The sequence below is a fragment of the Eubalaena glacialis genome, chromosome 17 (assembly GCF_028564815.1).
Source record: "Eubalaena glacialis isolate mEubGla1 chromosome 17, mEubGla1.1.hap2.+ XY, whole genome shotgun sequence".
Taxonomy (NCBI): Eukaryota; Metazoa; Chordata; class Mammalia; order Artiodactyla; family Balaenidae; genus Eubalaena; species Eubalaena glacialis.
The window spans coordinates 48,657,858-48,677,287 of record NC_083732.1 but is presented as its reverse complement, the minus strand read 5'-3'; the positions used below and the strand labels follow the sequence as shown (position 1 = coordinate 48,677,287).

Sequence of the window (19,430 nt, the reverse complement as noted above, 5' to 3'; positions counted from 1 at the left end):
GAGGGGTTTCGAGTTTGTGGTTTGGCAGAGAGCTGTTGAAGACCTGCAGAGGGGGCAGAAGGGCACAGAGGAGAGCTATCCAAGAAAACAGCCTTGGCAGTAATACAAAACCAAACCAAAAAATGAAAAGAAGGACCAGCAGACATGCTTTGGACATAATGTTAAGTGACAAGGGGAGGGTACAACACAGCATCTGTCTCTGGATTGCAATAACATGTACACAAAAGACAGAGACAGATTGGAAGGGGACCCATAAAGGCAAACACATTTTGGTCTCTTGTAGTGGCAAAAATCTGAAAAACAATCTTTTTGTTCAGTTCCATTTCCTTTTATGTTGTTAAGTTAGTAAAAAACAAACTATTTTAAAGCACAGTGAGAAGAAGGAAGAAAAGGTTATGGTAAAGCAGCTTTGAGTCTAAAGTCTCAGAACTTGACAATCATGAAACCAAAACTGGGGACATAAGTAGGCTTGGGATAAGGCCAGAAGGGACAGCCATGGAGGAGATGGAGAGGAGAGAAGCTGGCTCAATAGCCCAGTGGTTAAGAGCTCAGACTCTGCAGCAGTGTGAGCTTGGGCCTCAGTTTCCCTATCTGTAAAATGGGGATAATCCAATCCTTATCTCATAAGGTTGTTTTGAAGATTAAAGGAAACAAGGTCTCTTGGGTGTTTGCCATTACCTGGGGGAGGCCAGTGCCAAGACCTTAAGGAATTTCCGGAATGAAGGGAACAAGGAAGCAAAACTGCCTCTTCCTGCAGTCAGGTGACTGGTCCCTGCAGAAGGAATGAAATAGCAAAAGGGGGAAGGGGGAAGAAAGTGAGAGGGTGGGGAGTATGGAGACTGGGAACACACACACACTCAAAGCAGTGTGGGGAAGGAAATCACCTGAGAGCAAATAAAACCATAAAGAAAAGAAAAAGCAAGAATGAAATAGGGACATTGGCTCAGGGATGATTCCTCTTTGCTGGAGAGGGAAGAGCGCTGGGTCTGGAGTCTAAGCCCTAGGGTCTGTTTCTGGCTGCACATCTTCTTGGCTGAGTGTCCTTGGAAAAGTCATTTATCCCCTCTCAGACTCATTGTTTAAACCTGTGAAAGTGAAAATAGGAAGGCCAACATCACAGAAGGGCTGGGGGTGATTCAAGGAGATCTTTTTACGGTTGGTGGCTGAGCACCCAATAAATGCAAAGGGAAACTCGTCGTCCACAGCGTTAGGGCAAGGAGTATGGCGGGAGAGAAGCAGCCCTCCGTCTCGTCTTCCAGCCTTCAGGCCCGGGAATGAGTGAGGCAGTAGGCGGGGAAGACAGGCACGGAGAATCTGGGGACAGATAAAGGAAACTCGTGATGGGGCGAGGCTGGGCTGAAGAGAAACAGATTGGGGGAGAGCTGCAAAGGGAGGGGTCCACTGAAAGGGGAGGGGGGAGTCCGGGGAGGGAGAGGGTGGGAAGGCCGAGAGAGATGGGAGGGCAGTGTGAGAAGAAAAGCAGGCTGGGGAAAGAGGGATTGGAATGCAGAAGGAACTTGGGGAAGGAGGAAGTATTGAAGGCGGGAGGGAAAGAAGAGAGGGAAAATGGGGATGCCGTGGAGGCGGGGGCCAGGCCGCGAGAGGGAAGAGGATCCGGGGAACAGATGGAGGAGAAAAGAATCGGCTAAATCCAGCGTCAGAAGAGGTTGGGGACTGCGAGAAGAGAGGCTGGGGCCTTCAGGAGAGCGCAGCAGCTTTTAGCATCCATCCAGACTCTAAAGACTCGTGGCCTTTGCCTGACCTCGAGGGTCGGGAACAGACGCCCTGTCTTTGTGGAGAGCGGTACCCCACCGAGAGAATGGGGCTGTTCTGGGCTGGGCCGTACGCCTGGCGCGCGGCGAGGCTTCCCTGGCCCTGGGCTGGCCCTTGAGGGGAGCGATCGACTGGCCTGGAGGTTGGGGCCGAGGAAGGAAGGTACCACCGCCCGGGGTCGGCGCGCAGTCGGCTGCTGAGGCGCCTGCTCCGAGCTGTCCCTGGGGGGCGCCGCCGCCGCTTCCCTCCTCTGGGGCCGCACGCTCCCAGCAAAGTGGAGGAGGCTGGGGAAGATCGAGAGCCGGCGGAGCGCTACGGAGGGACCGAGCTTCGAACAGTGCTAGGGGGGCTCTGGCGCTGCGGATGCCCCTGGCTTCCTCGCCGCCGGCGGCCTCGCCCGCCTACCCCTGCCCGGCGCTCCAGGCCCGCTCTGCGCGCACCGCCTGGCAACCCCGCGCGCGTCCCGCGGGGGCGCTGCGTCCCCCTGCCACCCCGGCCCACAGCGGCCCCTCTCCCCCACACCTCCTGCCCGCACCACCCGGCCTCTCCTCCCACCCTCCCCTCCCTCCCCTCCCTCCCTTCCCCTCCCTCCCTTCCCCTCCCCTCCCGGCGAGGGGCGGGAGGGGGCGTGGCAGGGCCAGGGTTTGTGTGGCTGGGACCCGGCTCCTCGCACTCCGAGTCCGCCCGAGGAGCCGGGCCCCGGCCGCTGTCCAGCCGCTCCGCGCCCCTCGCGACCCGCGCCGCCGCCTCTCGGGGAGACGCTCGCCATGGATACCCCCAGGGTCCTGCTCTCGGCCGTCTTCCTCATCAGCTTCCTGTGGGATTTGCCCGGTTTCCAGCAAGCTTCCATCTCATCCTCCTCGTCGTCCGCCCAGCTGGGCTCCGCCAAGGGAATGCGAAGCCGCAAGGAAGGGAAGATGCCGCGGGCGTCGCGAGAGAGTGCCACGGCCCGAGCGCCCCTGGAGCGGCAGGAGCCACAGCCGAGGCCGCAGGAGGAGCCCCGGCGGCGGCCGCCACAGCAGCCCGAGGCTCAGGAGCCTCCGGGCAGGGGCCCGCGCGTGGTGCCCCACGAGTACATGCTGTCAATCTACAGGACTTACTCCATCGCCGAGAAGCTGGGCATCAATGCCAGCTTCTTCCAGTCTTCCAAGTCGGCTAATACGATCACTAGCTTTGTAGACAGGGGACTAGGTAAGTGGCAAAGAAGACGCCCGACTCCTTTCTCCCTGGAGCTCCGCAGCCAGGGCACAGCTCCGGCTCTGGCAGGAGGCTGCATTTGTGAATTCCCTTCCCGCTCTGGCTACCTCCCCCCTTTCTTTTCTTAAACAGTTTTCCTCAAGCCTAAGTAAGTTTCCGAACGCGGCTGCAGATTTTATTCCAGTATGCAATCCTCCCTGCCTCGCTTTCTTCTTTTCCTTCCTTCCTTTCTCTCTCCCTTCCTTCCTTCTTCCTCTTGCCTTTTGCAGAAAGGAGCGTGGCGGCCGCACGTCTGGTGGCTGGTGGAGGAAGCGTGGAGGGCGGGAGGTGGCTGGCAAATGACCGGGGCTGGAGAGGCGTCGCGACGGGGACTGACGGAACCCGTGGCAAGGGGTCACTGGTTGTACCGGGTGCGCGGTCCAAGGCCGGAGCTGCCGTGGCGGACCGAGCGGCCCAGGGGCCTGAGTGAGCGCTGGAAAGCCCTGAGCTCCCATCCGCTCCGGGAAAAGCCGGCAGAAGAGAGTTCCGCGGTCGGAGGAGCGAGTCGGCGATTGGCGTCTGGCAGTGCCCTGGCCCAGCCGCTGCCCGGGTACCCGGCTCGTCCCCGCGCTGGACGTGGGGATGGTCAGCCGCGTAGGAACCCCGCGACCTCTGGCTTTTTTTATTTTTATTTTTTTGCTCCTGCAGCGCGCTCTCGGCCACTCCGGGGCCGCAACAGAGTCATTTCTGCAGAGGCAGCGGCAGCAACTGGCAGGGCGGGCCGGGGGCAGGGGCAAGTGAGCTAAATTTGGGGGTTTGTTGGTACTTAACTCACACGGGTGCCTGCGTGTGCTCGTTCACCTTTCTGAGCTAGGCATCTCTCCTCTCTCTGCGCTTCTACCAGGGGCCCCATCTTTGGTCCCCTCTGTGGGCGCGGGTGCATGTGTGGGAGTCTGCGGAAACCCCTGCGCCCCCTCCTTGCCACCTGCGTTGGTCTGCAGCCTTGGAGAGAACCTCGCGCTGCAGGCGCCGGGAACTCAGTTCCTAAAGAGAAGAGACAATACCGTAGAAGGAGGCAGTAAGGAAGGGAGAAAAAGCAAAGGAAGAGCAAACGGGAGGTAGGGGACGAGAAGAAAGGACGGAGGAGATAAAAGAGATTTGGGCATCTATCCACTCCGCCACCCTGCCCAGACTTAGCTCCTCGGCTCGGACGCCTTCCCTGCCTCCCACTTCCAGGTCAGTGAAAGTGGGGTCGCCCAGGAACCGGAGGGCATGCGGGTCCGGACTGGGAGGGCTGCTCTACCCCGGCTGCCTTGGGGGCACTTGCACGCCCTCTAAACTTTACAGAGCAGGCTAACGGCCCCGAGCCTCGGGCTCTTCCCAGGCTTCAGCCCCCGAGCCCCCTCCCTTGCAGCCGCCTTCCTTGCGGGCATGGGTCCTGCCCACGCTCGGTTCGCGGCTGCAGCCCGAGGTCAGCGAGGTTCACGAGCTGCTGAAAAGTCTGGGCGGCAAATTAACGCCAGGTATTTTATGGTGATTTTACAACTACTAAAGTCACCCTGGCAAATACAAGCGGCTTCTTCGTAGCTCTGCACCTGGGGTCCCGGCCTCCCTGCTGCCAGCGCAGCTCGCCTTCTCCCCACCTCCACCCCTCTCCCTGCCTCTGTTGTTTCTCTCCCTCCAAATCTTCTGTTTATCGTTCGCCTTCTCTAATACCCTAATCGAAGGCTACCCTAGACTTGCCTAGTCGAGAGAGTAAGGAAGCACAGAGAAAATTACTCTAGAGGCCTTTCCCCAGGGGAAGAAATCCCGCAGGCCCAGGGTGGCGGGCGGTTGGGCGCGCATTTTCTTCTCCCCACGGGAAGTGGCCAGAACCTCCGCCCCTCCCCCAAGCGGACACCCCCTAACTCGTAAGCTGCGCCCTGTGAGTTTGGCACGGGACCAAGGGACCCTGAGGGCGGCTGGGAGGCGTCTACCGAAGCCTGCGGCGTTGGGGCACGTGTGGGAGGTCTCTGGGGGCTCCAGGTCCGGCGCAGAGGCTGGCTCGCTTCACCCTGGCTCGCGCTGCAGCAGCCTGTCCGCGGGCACCGCGCTGGGCGCCCCCGGGGCGCCGGAGGTAGGGAGGGGACTGGCTGCGCGCCCAGGTTGGGGGGGGGGCTCAATTCCCGAGCCAAGCTCTCTGGGCTAGCCGAACCGAGATCCAGACGTCCGGCTTCCACTCCCGAACGCGGTCCCCCGCCGGAGGAGGCGCGGCGTGACCACCTGGACCGCAGCTTCAAAGGCGCGGTCTCCTCCACGCCCTCCGGTTCCCAGAAAACGCGAAGAAAGGTAGTTAGTTGACCGCGAAGGCTGTGCGGCTGGTAGCACGCCGCGCTGGGGCGAAGGAGTGCGAAGCCGCAGGCTGGAGGGCGCGCGCGGAGGAGGGGGTATGTTGCGGGCCACAGCCCCAGCTTGATAAAGGGAAAGCCTCACTTTCTCTCTCACTGATTTTGATTTGATGTGTCACCGGCGGTGACCTCGGGCTGGACCTTCCGGGACTTGCTTAGCATCGGGCCCCTGATTGGAGTGTTTCAACTCAGCGATCTAATTGAGGGTTCATGTCATAACACATCAAATGGTGTCTAGTCTCCCGTGATGGAAGGGACCCGCCAGCCGCGCATCCCCGACTACTGGCGAGGACTTCCGCCCCTCTCACGTGGGGACTCTTAAACCGCGCCAAACCTTCCAGCATCCCCTCCCCCAGCTGTGGACGGCAGGACAAGGAGGAAAGAGCGGCGGCCAACCGAGAGCTGGGCCAGCCGCGCTAACCTGGCGCCTTGCCTCGGGGATGTTTAAATCGCCGTCGAGTGTGGCAGGCTTGGCTTCGCGAAGCAGGGGTCCCTCAGGGGGAGGAGCAAAGAAAACGGAAGGAATCCTGAAACCCTCTCGTGAGGCATGAACTACTTACGTACAGTACACTATTTGTAAAAAGCCTTCCTCACCCGGGGACCCCGGAACCCCAGAAATCACACCTAAAGCTTGCGTTTAAGAGTGGGAGAGCGGGGTAAACTCTGCCCATTGTGAATGAATGAAGAGCGCTTTAGGTCTATAAAGACTGCGTGTTCTGTACTGCCTCAGCCCCTGCCTCCTTCTCCCAACCCCTATGAGGAGGAGACCTTATTGCAAGTTAAAAAAAATATGTCCCCCCTTTCGCGGGGACATATTGTTGTTTCCAAACAACTAGGGGTAGTAATAATAACTAAGATATATTGACATGTTGAGCACTTACTGTGTACCAAGTACTGGGCTAACATGTGTTCCATGAATTATTTCATTTAATTCTAACAACATCCCCCCCCGGGGAAGAAAGTGCTACAGTCCCTGTTTTACAGGTGAATTAAGGAAGACAGAGAGGTTAAGCAAGTTGTTCAAGGTCACACAGCTAGTGAGAGCTGAAGCACATATCCAGTTCTAGCCCCTGCATATTTACCTATGGCACTACATGGGTAGGGTAAGTGGTGGGGAGGTTTCTAAAGGATGGTGGCAAGAAGCAGAAATGGAAAAAATTGACAGATTTTCCACCCTGTCTAATATTCCTCTGTAATCTCTTAAGACCCAGTTAGGAGTTGAAGTGAAACTTTGGATTCAGGGGTCTAAAACTGTGCTGTGCCTTGCTTCTTCTTTGTACTCCCTGTAAAAGGCACAAACTGCCTTATCCCTGACCTTTAAAAATGCCTCCATATTGTGCTTTCAAGATGATTTTGGATCCATAAAGATGAGAAAGTGTGTGAATGTTTGTGCTGGTGCGGTCATAGGATCAGGATGGACTAGGTTGGATATAGAGAAATTACAGTTAGCACCTGATAGAACTCATTACAAGACCACTAGTACAGGAGGCTTGGAACTCCAACCCTGGGGCCTGGGAAAGGCAGACAATGAGAACTCCTATGAATTCAACATGGCTGTAAGATAGAGGGGGAGGGAGAGAGAGGCAAAACTTGGACTTTAGTTTACGTAGTGAGAAGCGCCATGTAATTCCAACAAGGGAGAAAAAAAAAAGCCTCTTAAGGATGAAGAAACCAAAATGAATCTAAGAATATTGCTGTGAGTTAGGTTTCCAGATGATTTTGAAATAAGAATTCTCTTTAAATATTTGTTGTTATTGTTACAATAGCACTCTCAGAAAGGAGGCAGCAGGGAACAGATAAAAAACAAAAAAATACCAGAAAACACTCACACACAAAAAAAACCCCAAAAGAGATCGGAACATCCTTGAGGAATTTGACACCCTAGAAATGAACCTCGGGAGAGTTTGCCGCTGATTGTTTGTTGGCTTCTAGGTTTACCTTCTGGGTCGCGATTGCCAAGGGGGCAGGGCAGGACAGCTAACGGGGAGGACATTCTAAGAGCGGCATAGTTCCCTCCTGATTGAAGTTCGTCTGGTGTGGCATGTTTATGCAAAACAGCGTGTTTCTGGGTGGACCTGGGCCGCAGAGTGGTGCAATCAACGCAGTGGTGCTTTTGCCCGGACCCTGTTGTCGTTGGCAAACGGAAAATGAAATATAAGCAGGGCAGTATTTTAATGGGGACGGAGGGAATTCACAACTGTTAATTATTTGGTGACCTTGTATTCGATTTGTTTGAGTCCCTTATAAAAACACTAATGCAGACCAGACGGCCAAGTGAGGAAGCCGGCAGAAGGTTCCAATCTAGGCTTTATTTCCCCGGAAAGAGGGAACAGCCTTGGGAAAGGATTGCTGAGCTTTCGAGTGCGTGCGTGTGAGGACGCGCCGGTGTGAGCACCGCGCGGGGTTTGCGTCGCGGTCCAGGTTCAGGATCCTGCTCAGACCTGGTGACCTGCAGGTCCTGGAAGAAACCCGGGGTAAGGGAAGGAAGCCTTAAACCAGAAGTTTGTTCTGCTCTTCTGGTTGGAATGATTAAAACATTTTTCAGGCCACAAACCAAACCCTTAGCCATTGGTTTGTTGTTAAATAGCAGTTAATGTCACTCCCACCCCTAAGGCCTTAAGGGTTGCCTTACAAAGGCTGCCTTAGCAAGAGCTAAAAACACCTCGTGTCTTCCGCAGCGTGAGCGCAAGAAGCGCCGAATTCTGGGGCGGGCTTCCTTGGCAGGGGAGACTAATCTGAGAAGGACACTGAGCTTTTTCCTGACGCGGGAGGCTCTCGAGCTCTGGGAGTTTGCGCGGTAGAGTTGCTGGTGGGGGAGGGGATCGAAAAACGTGCTCAAACATCCTTGTCGTTTCTGCACATTAAAAAAAAAAAAAAAAAAATTACCTAAGCCGCAACCCACGACAGGCCTTGGGAATCCCTTCCCGCGCAAACTGAACCAAGACCTGAAACCTCCCCCTTACGACCAGAGGGGCTGCGTGTCGCCTGGACCCGCGGGGAACGAAGAGCGTTGTACTGATGGAGGCCCTAGTGCAACTCGCTTTTTCTCAGCTGGAGTTCTCGGGGTTCCGGCGGCTCACCTCCTTGAAATTGGTGACGTCTTCCTGGGGCGGCGTGGGGAGAGGGAGAAGGGAACTGAACAGAGAGGTGGGGGAAAGATGGTTTGATAGAAATAGGGCAGAACGAAAACTTTCGTTTCCTGCCAGGACTTCTGCTTGCATCAAATGACCCAGAGCAAATTCACGATAATCCCTGGGGACTTTTGAGTAAAGTGAAGGACAGTAGTTCGATAACTCTTAGGGTATGGAATAACCCTGGTCAAGCGATGCTCTCTGGACGCGGGAAGGGCTCCGAGCCGAGGCCGCGAGGTGTGGCAAGCGGGAATGTGGATCCACAGCGCCACTTCTTTGCTTGGCATCTACCACCTCCCTCAAGCCCCCATCCCCCGCCCTTAAAGCCTGGCTGTTTATTTTTAAGCTCAATGTCGGTTAAATGGTGTCTCCTGTTTACAGGAATTAAATAGGTCCTTGTCGGCCTAATGGGTTCCAGAGTTGCTGTTCCTTGCCCTCCAGGACAGTCCATTAACGCTGCTGGGGGCCGAGGGTTGGGTGCGCTGGGAGTGGGCGGGCGGCGCTGACCAGCGTTAGCAGAGAGGCACGCGCTGCGCAGCGAGCGGCCCGGGCGCCTGGGGGCGGGGCAGGGTTTAGGGACCCTATAGTGGGCTTGCAGTGGAGAAGGGCCGGCCTCTGGCCTAGGCTGGCGCGGGTCTGGCTGCTCGAGCGGAGCGGAAAGCAAGAGCAGAGGGTTGGCTTTGGGGTCGGTCAGGGGTGGCTTACCCGTCCCCCTTACCCCCTAAATAACGTAGGAACCGAAGAGAACCCGTGCGCCTGTTTTGCAAATCTGGCTTCCAGGCAAGTTGGTCCAGTTCCGATCCCACTTCCCAGCTGACCGCCGCTCCCACGCCCAGTGGGGAGGGAAATTGAACGATGCTAGGCTATGGCCCATAACTACCACCACGAATCTCATTTTGCTAGGACGTTATTTCGGGAGTCAGCCCGAGGTGAACACAGGGGAGCTGAGTTGCCGCGATCCCTTCCTCAGAAGCTGCGTCCGGCCCAGCACTTTAAAGAACACATCACTGAGGTTTCTCCTGCGCAGGACCCCTTGACACCGAGGGTCCAATATCCTGCCCATGACCACAAGCCAGTCTGAGCCCGTCTCCCCACCTGCAACCTCAGAACTGGTCGGGGTGGGGAAACAACATAAAATGGGAACCTTTTCTTCTACTTTTCATCTCCAAGCTCTCAAGTCAAAAGGCTGCGATCATGTTCCAGCCCAAAGGGCGGTTTCAGGGCTGTGATACCCTCCCCGCTGGGCCTGGGTTGCTCCCCTGGGCTCCCAGGTGACCCTACAGGTCGACATTGCAGGGAGGGCGACCTCGGGCAAATCAACCAGGTCCGGGCCCTGCTCCCGAGGTTCTAAGAGAAGGCAGCGACCTGCGGGGATGCCGCAGCTGAGGACGCCAGGCACAGGCTGCTTGGCTGCAGCGGAAAGGTGGGGAGAGAGGCTCCAGCGTGAGGGGTGTCACCAGCTTCTATTTGGATTTCATTTGCAGTGGTGTCAAATTAAGATTTGGGCCACTGTGGTCAAGAGCCCAGGGTGGGATGCCAGTGAAAAGAGTCGCCTGGTGAAGTGTCCTTGATCTGGGCTTTGCATCTCTGGCTCTTGAGCCCCTGAGAGGCCGTGAGAGTTCACACCAAGTGCGTGGAAACTACTTTGTAAATGAATCCGTTTCGTCCTAGAAAGACAAAAGGAGTCTCTTGGAGGTGACTTCGGACTCCTGCTGGGGGTGCCCAGGGCCCAGAGCTCAGAGTAGAGGGCTGGCCCATCTCCTGCCAGAGAGCTGCGTTACTGAAGGCTGTGCTGTGGCTCCCTAGGAGCGTGGAGTTGTTCCCAGTCGGGTGGAAATCAGGGTTCCCCTTCTCTCCCCTTCCCAGCCTCACTGGTTTGCTGCTGGCTGAGTCAGAACTTGCTGTGGGAACTTTGAGGTTTCTCTGTGGGATCCAGGCAGACCACCAGACTCGATGAATTCTGTGTGGTTCACAAGCCCAGGCTCGAGACAGGGAGGAAGGCAGGGATCCGCCAGGCTTTGGAAAGAGGTTGGAAAGTCCTCTGTGGAGGACTTCCCTTGGGCCTTTCTGGTCTTTGAAAGGAGGAAAGAAGCTGGGAAATTCAGGGCAAGCTATTGGGGAAAACACTGGGGAAGCCAAGAGACCTAGAAAGAAGTGGGGCGGTGACTGTATGGTGGGAGGCACCAGGCCCGGGAACTTCTGTGGGACTGCAATGCTGCCGCCCCTCACACCGCAGCCCGAGGGGTCATTCACTGCTACCACCCCGCTCTCCTCCAACCTGCAGGTTGAAAAACTTAGGGACCACACACCCCCCTGCACCCTACAATGGCTCCGTGGACAGTTCCTGCCCACGAGGGTGCCAGTGGAGAAGTGGGACAGGTGAGGCAAGGAGATCAGCCACCAGGCCTCTTGGGGCTGCGGCTGCCCGGAGCCAAAGGGGTTCGCATATGGGTTAACCCCAGAGGAGGGACCCTGCAAGGAAGGCCCTGTCCTTGACTAGGTTCTGGCTGGAGGTCGTTTGTTCACTTGGCATTGTGGGAGGGACCAGAGCAGTGGATAAGGCCTGGGGAATGAGAAGGAGCAAGGTGATGGGGGTGAAGCTGGAACCCCTGTGGGCCTTGCCCTTTGCTGGAAGCCCTTGCTTCTCTCTTAACCCCTCTGCCCAGCACCTTTCCTCCACTCACTTCTGCAAATCCTGTGGAAAGAACTGGATTGCATCTCCTCAAAGAAGGCCAAGAGGAGGACAGGTGTATCTTCCCCCTACCTGGCCCCCTACCTGGCCCCCTACCTGGCCCCCTACCTGGCCGTAGGCAGTTACAGTAATATTGGCTGCATTCACTGGGTGCTTCTCTCTGTCATTCACAGCCTGCTCTGGTTGCCTTGACTCTGATCTTTACAATGACTCTGCAAAGTGGGGGTCATTCTCCCATTTTACAGATGAGGTATATGAGGCTGGGAAAGATTATGTGACCCAGTCCATCCAAGGCCACCCAGCCAATAAGTTACAGGGCAGGACTCAAATCTATGCCTCTCAGACTCAGGATTCCTATGCTTATTTCATGTTGTCAGTAGTAACTAACATTTGCACACATCTTCAGATGTCTTTCCTACTCTATCTCATTTGCCACCCTTCCCTCAGTGACTGTGAGCTGGCCTGATATTCTCATTTTGCAGATGAGAAAATTGTTTCCTTGGAAATTCTCATTCAAGAGTCCAATTGTTGGCATCCCTTCAGTTCTGCTGATTAGGAAGTGATTCACACTTGGAGATCAGGGATTGATGCCCTCCCCAAATTCATAGGCAGCATGAAAGACCTGGAGCCTTCTCAGGGTTTCTACCAGACACAAAGATCAGGGGCTGGGATGTCCGGGGTGGTGGCACAGATACTGGAACCAGACTGCTGCATCTACCTCTATCTTGGACAAGTTACCTTGAGCTCTCTGTGTTTTAGTTTTGTGATCCGTAACATAATAATGATATCTTTTCTTTTTTCCATAGGTCGTTTTGAAGCTTAAACGACTTATTATAAGTTTAGAATTTAGATCATGCCCAGCACATAGTAAGGACTTACACCAGTGTTTGCTGTTATGATCATACTGGATGTGAGCAAAAACACCCCAGAAAGGGTGAATTGTGTGGGTGGTCTTCTTATTCTGCACCTCAGGGGGATGGTCAGCAGTTTGCAAGACTCAGATCTCAGTGGATGGAGGCAGGGCGCAGGACAAGAGTACAGGGGGATGCCCAGGAGATCACTGTCCCAGAAGAGGGTAATAGTTGGAGCACAAATTACTCAGAGACCTTCATACCCCAGAGGAGAGAGGGCTGGTGGCTCATTTTTACTCACCCAGTACACCTGACTCTATTTACAACTTGTGGACTTTGGTACCTCAGGGCACCCTCAGGGCTGAGGGACCTAGGAAGAAGTGACTCCAAACCTAGCTATGAATTCCCTGCTTGGAGGTCTTCTTACTTCCAGTAAAGGAAAAAAGAATTCCTGGCAGAACCCAGCTCCCTTTGTGTTGACGGTGTTGGTGATGGATGTGTGTCTGGTGTCCTCCCTCCCTCTTTGCTCCACCGCCAAACCAGAACCCTGTAAGAGGGGCGTGGCCTCAGGTCTGAGGGCCTCGGTTGGAATAAAGACCTTCAAATCGTGTCCCTTCCAAGCTGCAAGACATTGGGCAAGTGAAGACGCCTCTTGGAGCCCGCTCCGTCACCTATAAAAGAGTGTAACAGTACGACGGGCCTCGGATGCTCTCGGTGAGGATTCACGGACGGAGGCCACCCGAACCCTGAGCCCGGCACAAAGGCACGCCCAGAAGCATTCAGGGATGCTTTTGAGGATGGGGGAAAGGCTGAGCTGCAGACATCTGGAGTTTCCTTTGCGAAGACGGGTGATTATACTCCCCTCCTCCATCCGCACCTAGGGAAGTAGGGGTGGGAGAGCCTCCTTTCATCTCGGCTTTCTGAGCCGCAGCCCTTCGCTGGAGGATGTGCCTTCGGAGGACGTGCGGCGGGACGCGTGGAGGGGCGGCGGGTGGAGGCGTGTGGGGCCCGGCCAGGCGCCCACGAGTGGCCGCTCAGGTCACGGCGAATTCAGAGGACGCGAGCGGAACACACGCTTAGCAGCGTTGGGGAGCCCAGGGTCTGGGCGCGAAGGGCCTTGGGGGTCGGGCGAGCTGGAGCTCGGGGGAGCCCTCGGGGCCAGCGAGTGACACACAGTTCAACCAGGACTCTCAAGAGGGACCTCAAGCTGCGTACGTATCTCAAGACGTCTTGGGGAAAAGGCAGTACGTGGCCTTTCCGCCCCAAACCAAAGGACGATTCGGGTTTTCGGAAGCCATCTGCAGGGTGGCGCGGGGGAGCCGCCCCCAGCTGGAGGAGCGCGTGTGGGCGGGCGAGGCTTGTGTCCTGCTGCTGAGCAACCCTAACCCTTACACCGCCTTCCCGGGGCGCGGTTCCTGGGGTGTCCAGACTTAGGCGCCGCGGGCATCCTTTTCTTTACGATCTGGTGTTTGCTTCTTAGCTTCCTCCAGCCACGTACCTTTCTAAGCCAGTTTCCTGATTTAAAACGGGCGTGATAGTCCCTACCTTGAAGTGATTCGTTCTCGTTCCCTTATTTGCTTTCCTTTTAAATTTTTATTTTATTTTTTTAATCAATTCCACACCAAATGTATATGTTTGAGGTGCTCCTAACCTTTAACTGACTTGCCCTTAACTCAAAAAAGGCTGACCTATTTATGAAGAATTTTCTTCAAATATGAAGGTGGTTTGTTCTCTTCTTCTCTCCGCCCCCCCTTCCTCTGCCCACCCACCAGAGCAAGCTGATAAGCACAAATCCAGCGATTATAACTTGAGGGGTCTCTATGTCTAATGCTCAGCAAACACTGAATTAACCTGGGTGTAAGCCAAGCTGTAACAGACCAGGTTGATACAAATAAAAAGCAAAAAAGATAGCTCCCATGATTTATTACTGATCAATTTCAATTTAAAGGCCTGAAGCATAGGATTGACTTCCAGGATGTAAGAAGGTGCCACCAACAGATTCTGAATTGAAAACTACCTGTTTCTAGGCAAGAGGATGGGAGAGAGTGTCGCTTGATGACATCAGCTCTCTTTTATACAGGACTTAATGGGAGAGGAGGCTTGTGGGAGAAGGTGTGAAGAACTGGCTTCCTACCCACAGATGGCCATGGCAGCAGGGCCAGGCCTTGTGATGCCAGGTCAGCAGGCAAAGTGTCTGCAGGGTCACAGTGGATGGTGTGTGCACTCCCCAGGTTGGATGCCTCCTCTGGGCTATTTCTGTGATGCATGCCTCCAGAGCAGGTCCAGACAGGTGGAGAATGTGGTCTGTAGGGGAGCTGCACAGAGCAGCCACACTCATGCGTTAGAGGTTCTGGAGACCCAGTGAGAGTACATGTGGCTGAAAGAGTGAAAAAATGTGGAGGTGGCTGTGAGGTGCAGGAAGGAGCAGGGAGCAGTAGGGACTTGGTTCTGGTGAGCATTGCCTTAGATCCTGTCTTGGGCCCAGTGCTTTGGGGCCCTAGGGCCCTGTTTTGTTCTCACCTCCCATGGTGCCCTCCCCACCTGGTGGGGAATCTGAAGAGTCAAGGAAATGTGCTTATCTAGATTCGTGGTTCTTATAGTGGGGTCCCCAACCAGCAGAATCAACATCTCCCGGGAACTGAGGAGAAATGCAAATTCTGGGCCTTGCTACAAACCTCTGGGGCCCAAGAGAATTTGCATTTCTAACAAGTTCCTGTGTAATGCTGATGATGCAGATTTAGGGACCACTGCAGGTTCACTGGCTTTGAGAGCTACTACTCTAGTCTGGTACCTGAGCCACAGAGTTCTTGCTCAAATAGCCCTGAGCCCACTTCCAGGGCCTGGGCAGCTTCTTCTTTGGGTCTGTCCTCCTAAGGGTGTGTCACATCGCTGATGTGTGCACCTGTAGCCTGGGAAGCTTGTACCTGTGGGCAAGGGTGTCCACATCCATGCAGGTAAGACCCCTCGAACTGTGGAATGGAGCTGGCATGGGAAGAAAAGAGAGCAGGATACAGGCTGAAGTCTCATTTGCACTTTTTCCTCAAGCCCTGGAAAGAGTAGGAGCAGGTTGATCTTGCTAGAAAAATCATGCGAAATCCCAAGGCTGCAGAACCAGTGGAGCCCTCTTTTTACAGATGCTTTCCTCTGTTTTGAGCACTCTCGAGGGCTAGAGAAATGTGACTCAGCTGTGCAGACCATTTATTAGCCCACACTTTAAAAAAAAGAATGAAAACAAAAGCAGGCTGATTTCTCCGTGTTGCATGAGAGAGAAATAAATAAATCATCCTTCACACCTGCCTAATGCTCTCCAACCAGCGACAAACTGTCTCAAGAGTTATGTAAGCAGAGATGGAAATGATTTCCTAAAGGAGCCCAGATTTTATTCCTAGCAAGCCCTGAAAATACAGTTGGGACTGTATCCTCCATCCCTTGTACCCTGGTCACTCCTGGTTGCCTCAGCTCCAGGACTTGGACTCTAATGGACAGGCAATGGGGCTTACAGGCTAAATGCTCCAACTCTGAAATTAAACGGACCTAGGTTTGGGTCCCAATACCACCATTTATTAGTTGTCAGACTTTGGTAATTGTTTTCTCCAAGCCTTGGTTTTCCCATCTGTAAAATTGGAACAATATGAGTACCTACCTTGCAGAACTGATCTGTGCTCATGGATAAAGGATGAAAAATATGTCAGCCCTCACGACATTTAGCTGGTGCAGCAAGTGCCTTAGGTTTGTCCCTCTCATCACATCCTCAGTTTAGGGGGAGAGAAATATGAGAGCCAGGAAAGTGAAGCCTCAGGCAATAGGTCCAGAGATCTGGGTGGTGGTTGAATGTTGTCAGACACAGGTTTCTTTAAAGGAGGAGAAGAAAGTGTGCTGAATTCCCACTGATTTTAATGTGCCCTGGTCGGTTTGAAGGTCTTGGCTTCCATAAATCAACTGCCTCCAGCAGCTTTTCCCTTTTCACCTCTCTAACCCTTCCCACAGCTCCTTCTCAGGTCGGGACTTGTGTGTTAGAGTGAGGCAGCCGCCCGGCGGTCAGCCCAGAGTGGGAACTGGGTGTGGCCGAGGCTCCAGGTCCAGTGCCCTGGGGCTACATCTGGACAGGCAGTGAGGGTCGGACCTAGGACCTGGTGACACTTTTACTATTGAAATCTACCCAAACTTTACTAGCTTCTGGGGAAAGCTAGGGGCTTTGGGGATTTTTGTATTTGCTGGGTTGTAAATATTTTATGAGAAGGCAGCCCAAGAAAATCTGGTTAGCTTTCCGCCTTGCACATTGAAGTGGGGTTGGCTTCATGCACAAATGTGTCAAAAAAGAAGTCCAGTCTGGTTTTGCCTGGGTCCCCAAGAATTCGCCTTGGATTTAAAAGCCTGTTATTGTTCCCCCTCCATGTGTCCCCATTCTTTCTCTCAGTGGTAACCAAAAATTTTATCTTCAGGATTAGTTGCAAAGCAAGAAGATTTCAGATTGGGTGGGTGGGGGAGGGGAGAATGTCACTGTGTGTGTGTGTGTGTGTGTGTGTGTGTGTGTGTGGCTTAGGTTTTCTCCTTACTGATATATTTATTTCTCATTGGCTGCAGGATCTTCTCAATGGATAGATGCCTTGTGTTTGAGTTGGTTCATTTGCCCCTCTGCAGACTTCTGAAAGCCTCCCTGCTCTTTTGTTTGTTAAGTGGCTGATGAATTTTAAAAAGAAAGAAATCGCATTGCAGCTCCTCATTGTGTCAACTTCGTCCTGGGCCTAAATGCTTCAGCAAAACTGCCTGCTGGGCGGCATCTTCTCCCAGACCCGTGGGTCTCAACTAGGGTTGCACCTTCAAATCAACTTGGAGCTTAAAAAAACCAAAGCTAACAAACCACAACAAAAGTCCAATATCCAGGCCCTGTCCTCAGATATTGATTCAGTTGGCTGAAGCATACCCTGGCGCTGGTAATTTCAAAATTCTCTAGGTGGTGGACTGAGAATGACTGCTCTAGATGTTTCCCACTTACTGACCAGCGTGTATCCTAGGTCAAGCAGGCCTGTAGCCGTTGTGGTGAGCCAGATGGACAGGACAGGGTCCTAGCTCCTATGGGCTGTTGGAGAGGGGCGGGCTTACGCTGGGAAAGACAGACCACTAAGGAGACAAATATAAACGAGGTCATTGCAGATAGTGCTAAGTGCCGTGAAGATAATAAACCAGGGTCCCGTGATAGTGACCGAGGGAGGCTACTTTAGATCAGGGTGGTCGAGCATGGCCTTTCGGAGGAGGTGACATTTGAACTGAGACGTGAATGATGAGAATGAGCCAGCCGAGAGGAGGTCTGGGGGAATGCGGGCCGGGCTGCGACCACAAAGGGCACATTAGTGGTTACATAGGCTCCTGGGGGAAAACCCGGGAGGCCGCCGCCGCGGCCGCCACTCCAGCAGCCACCGACTTCCGCCCAGGGAGTCCCGGGCTGAAGGGGAGGAGGGGGCCGCCCTGGTGCCTTCCCCTTCTTTGCCGCGCACCGCCGGGCGGGGAGCCGGGGTGGTCAGCCCCGGGCGGGCCGAGCTGGACCCCTACCGGCCTGTCCCGTTCCCTCCCCGCCCTTTTCCTCCCAGGGGCGGCCGCAGAGCACCGGGCTGATCTCCCTCTTAAGTGAAACTGACTGTAATTATTTTTTATCTCGCAGACGATCTCTCGCACACTCCTCTCCGGAGACAGAAGTATTTGTTTGATGTGTCCACGCTCTCAGACAAAGAAGAGCTGGTGGGCGCGGAGCTGCGGCTCTTTCGCCAGGCGCCCGCAGCGCCCTGGGGGCCGCCGGCCGGGCCGCTCCAAGTGCAGCTCTTCCCCTGCCTGTCGCCCCTGCTGCTGGACGCGCGGACCCTGGACCCGCAGGGGGCGCCCCGGGCCGGCTGGGAAGTCTTCGACGTGTGGCAGGGCCTGCGCCACCAACCCTGGGAGCAGCTGTGCTTGGAGCTGCGGGTCGCGTGGGGCGAGCCGGGAGCCGGCGAGGCCGAGGCGCGCGCGCCGGGGCTCCAGCAGCCACCGCCCCCGGACCTGCGGAGTCTGGGCTTCGGCCGGAGGGTGCGGACCCCCCAGGAGCGCGCCCTGCTCGTGGTGTTCACCCGATCCCAGCGCAAGAACCTGTTCGCCGAGATGCGCGAGCAGCTGGGCTCGGCCGAGGTTGCGGGCCCGGGCGCGGGCGCCGAGGGGTCGTGGCCGCCACCGTCGGGCACCCAGGACGCCGGGTCTTGGCTGCCCTCGCCCGGCCGCCGGCGGCGGCGCACAGCCTTCGCCAGCCGCCACGGCAAGCGGCACGGCAAGAAGTCGAGGCTGCGCTGCAGCAAGAAGCCCCTGCACGTGAACTTCAAGGAGCTGGGCTGGGACGACTGGATTATCGCGCCCCTGGAGTACGAGGCCTACCACTGCGAAGGCGTGTGCGACTTCCCGTTGCGCTCGCACCTGGAGCCCACCAACCACGCCATCATCCAGACGCTGATGAACTCCATGGACCCCGGCTCTACCCCGCCCAGCTGCTGCGTGCCCACCAAACTGACTCCCATCAGCATCCTGTACATCGACGCGGGCAATAACGTGGTCTACAAGCAGTACGAGGACATGGTGGTGGAGTCCTGCGGCTGCAGGTAGCGGCGCCTTCCCTGCCGCCTTGGCCCCGGGACCGCTAGGGAGGCCTGGCTGCAGAGAGGCGGAGGAGGAGCTGGCCTTGGACGAGGCAGAGAGTGGGGCAACAGCCTGGGCTTTCAGCCGGGTGGGAGACCAGGGAGTTCCGCCTTTCCAGAACCTTCCACCTGCCAGCCCAGAGGGAGAGATGGATTTTCACACCTTGCCCGTCCACCCTGGAAAAACAAGCCAAGGAGGATTTCTTTAGTTTTTGTCTTTATTATTGTGGCTTTGGATTTCCTTGTGTGTCTCACAGGTTTTGATGGGAGGTGGGGGCAGGGGAGACGCATACCTGGTTCTCAGCTGCTCCAAGGATTGAAAAATTAATAGTTTAAGAAGGGAAACTGGGGGGAAGAATCACCTTTGACCACATCTCGGTCTGATTGTTTGCTACCTGTGTAAAGAAGGTGGGGTCTTTCTGGCCATGTCGTAGCCTGTGCCTTGTCCCCTCGCCCTTGCCCCCAACAGAAAGTGTTAAGGTAGAGAAATAGGAAAGCCAGGAGGGGTCCTGCCTTTAGAAGAGCTTTGCAAGAGGTGGGCCCAAGCGGGCCTTTTCCCGCTTGATTGTATACGCAGCTCTGCCCTGGCCTCTGCCCGTATAGGGAAGTGGCAACCTGCATCTCACTCCAGGGGGATCAGGTCACTGCCATTACTGTTGCTTTTTCTGGGGGAAAAGGGAGCTGGTATGGATGGAATGACAAGAATGAGTCCAAGTGGAACCCCCTAAAGGATAATGAGAAACCACAAGGCTGCCTCTGAGGGGCTG

At 55.3% G+C, this 19,430-nt stretch overlaps 1 protein-coding gene across 1 annotated transcript; it reads left to right on the top strand.

The window, feature by feature from the left end:
* Nucleotides 1-2,540: 2,540 nt before the first annotated feature.
* Nucleotides 2,541-18,631, top strand: GDF6 (growth differentiation factor 6). The gene is made up of 2 exons (XM_061172004.1): nt 2,541-2,964; nt 17,670-18,631. The coding sequence occupies exons 1-2, from the start codon at nt 2,541-2,543 to the stop codon at nt 18,629-18,631; spliced, it is 1,386 nt and encodes a 461-aa protein (XP_061027987.1).
* The last annotated feature ends 799 nt before the right edge of the window (nt 18,632-19,430 follow it).

What these genes read in the sequence shown, in the direction of transcription:
- GDF6 (XM_061172004.1), top strand. Translation starts at nt 2,541, where the DNA reads ATGGATACCCCCAGGGTCCTGCTCTCGGCCGTCTTCCTCATCAGCTTC. An exon ending in CTTTGTAGACAGGGGACTAG is followed by an intron (nt 2,965 to 17,669) that starts GTAAGTGGCAAA and finishes TTTATCTCGCAG; the next exon opens with ACGATCTCTCGCACACTCCT.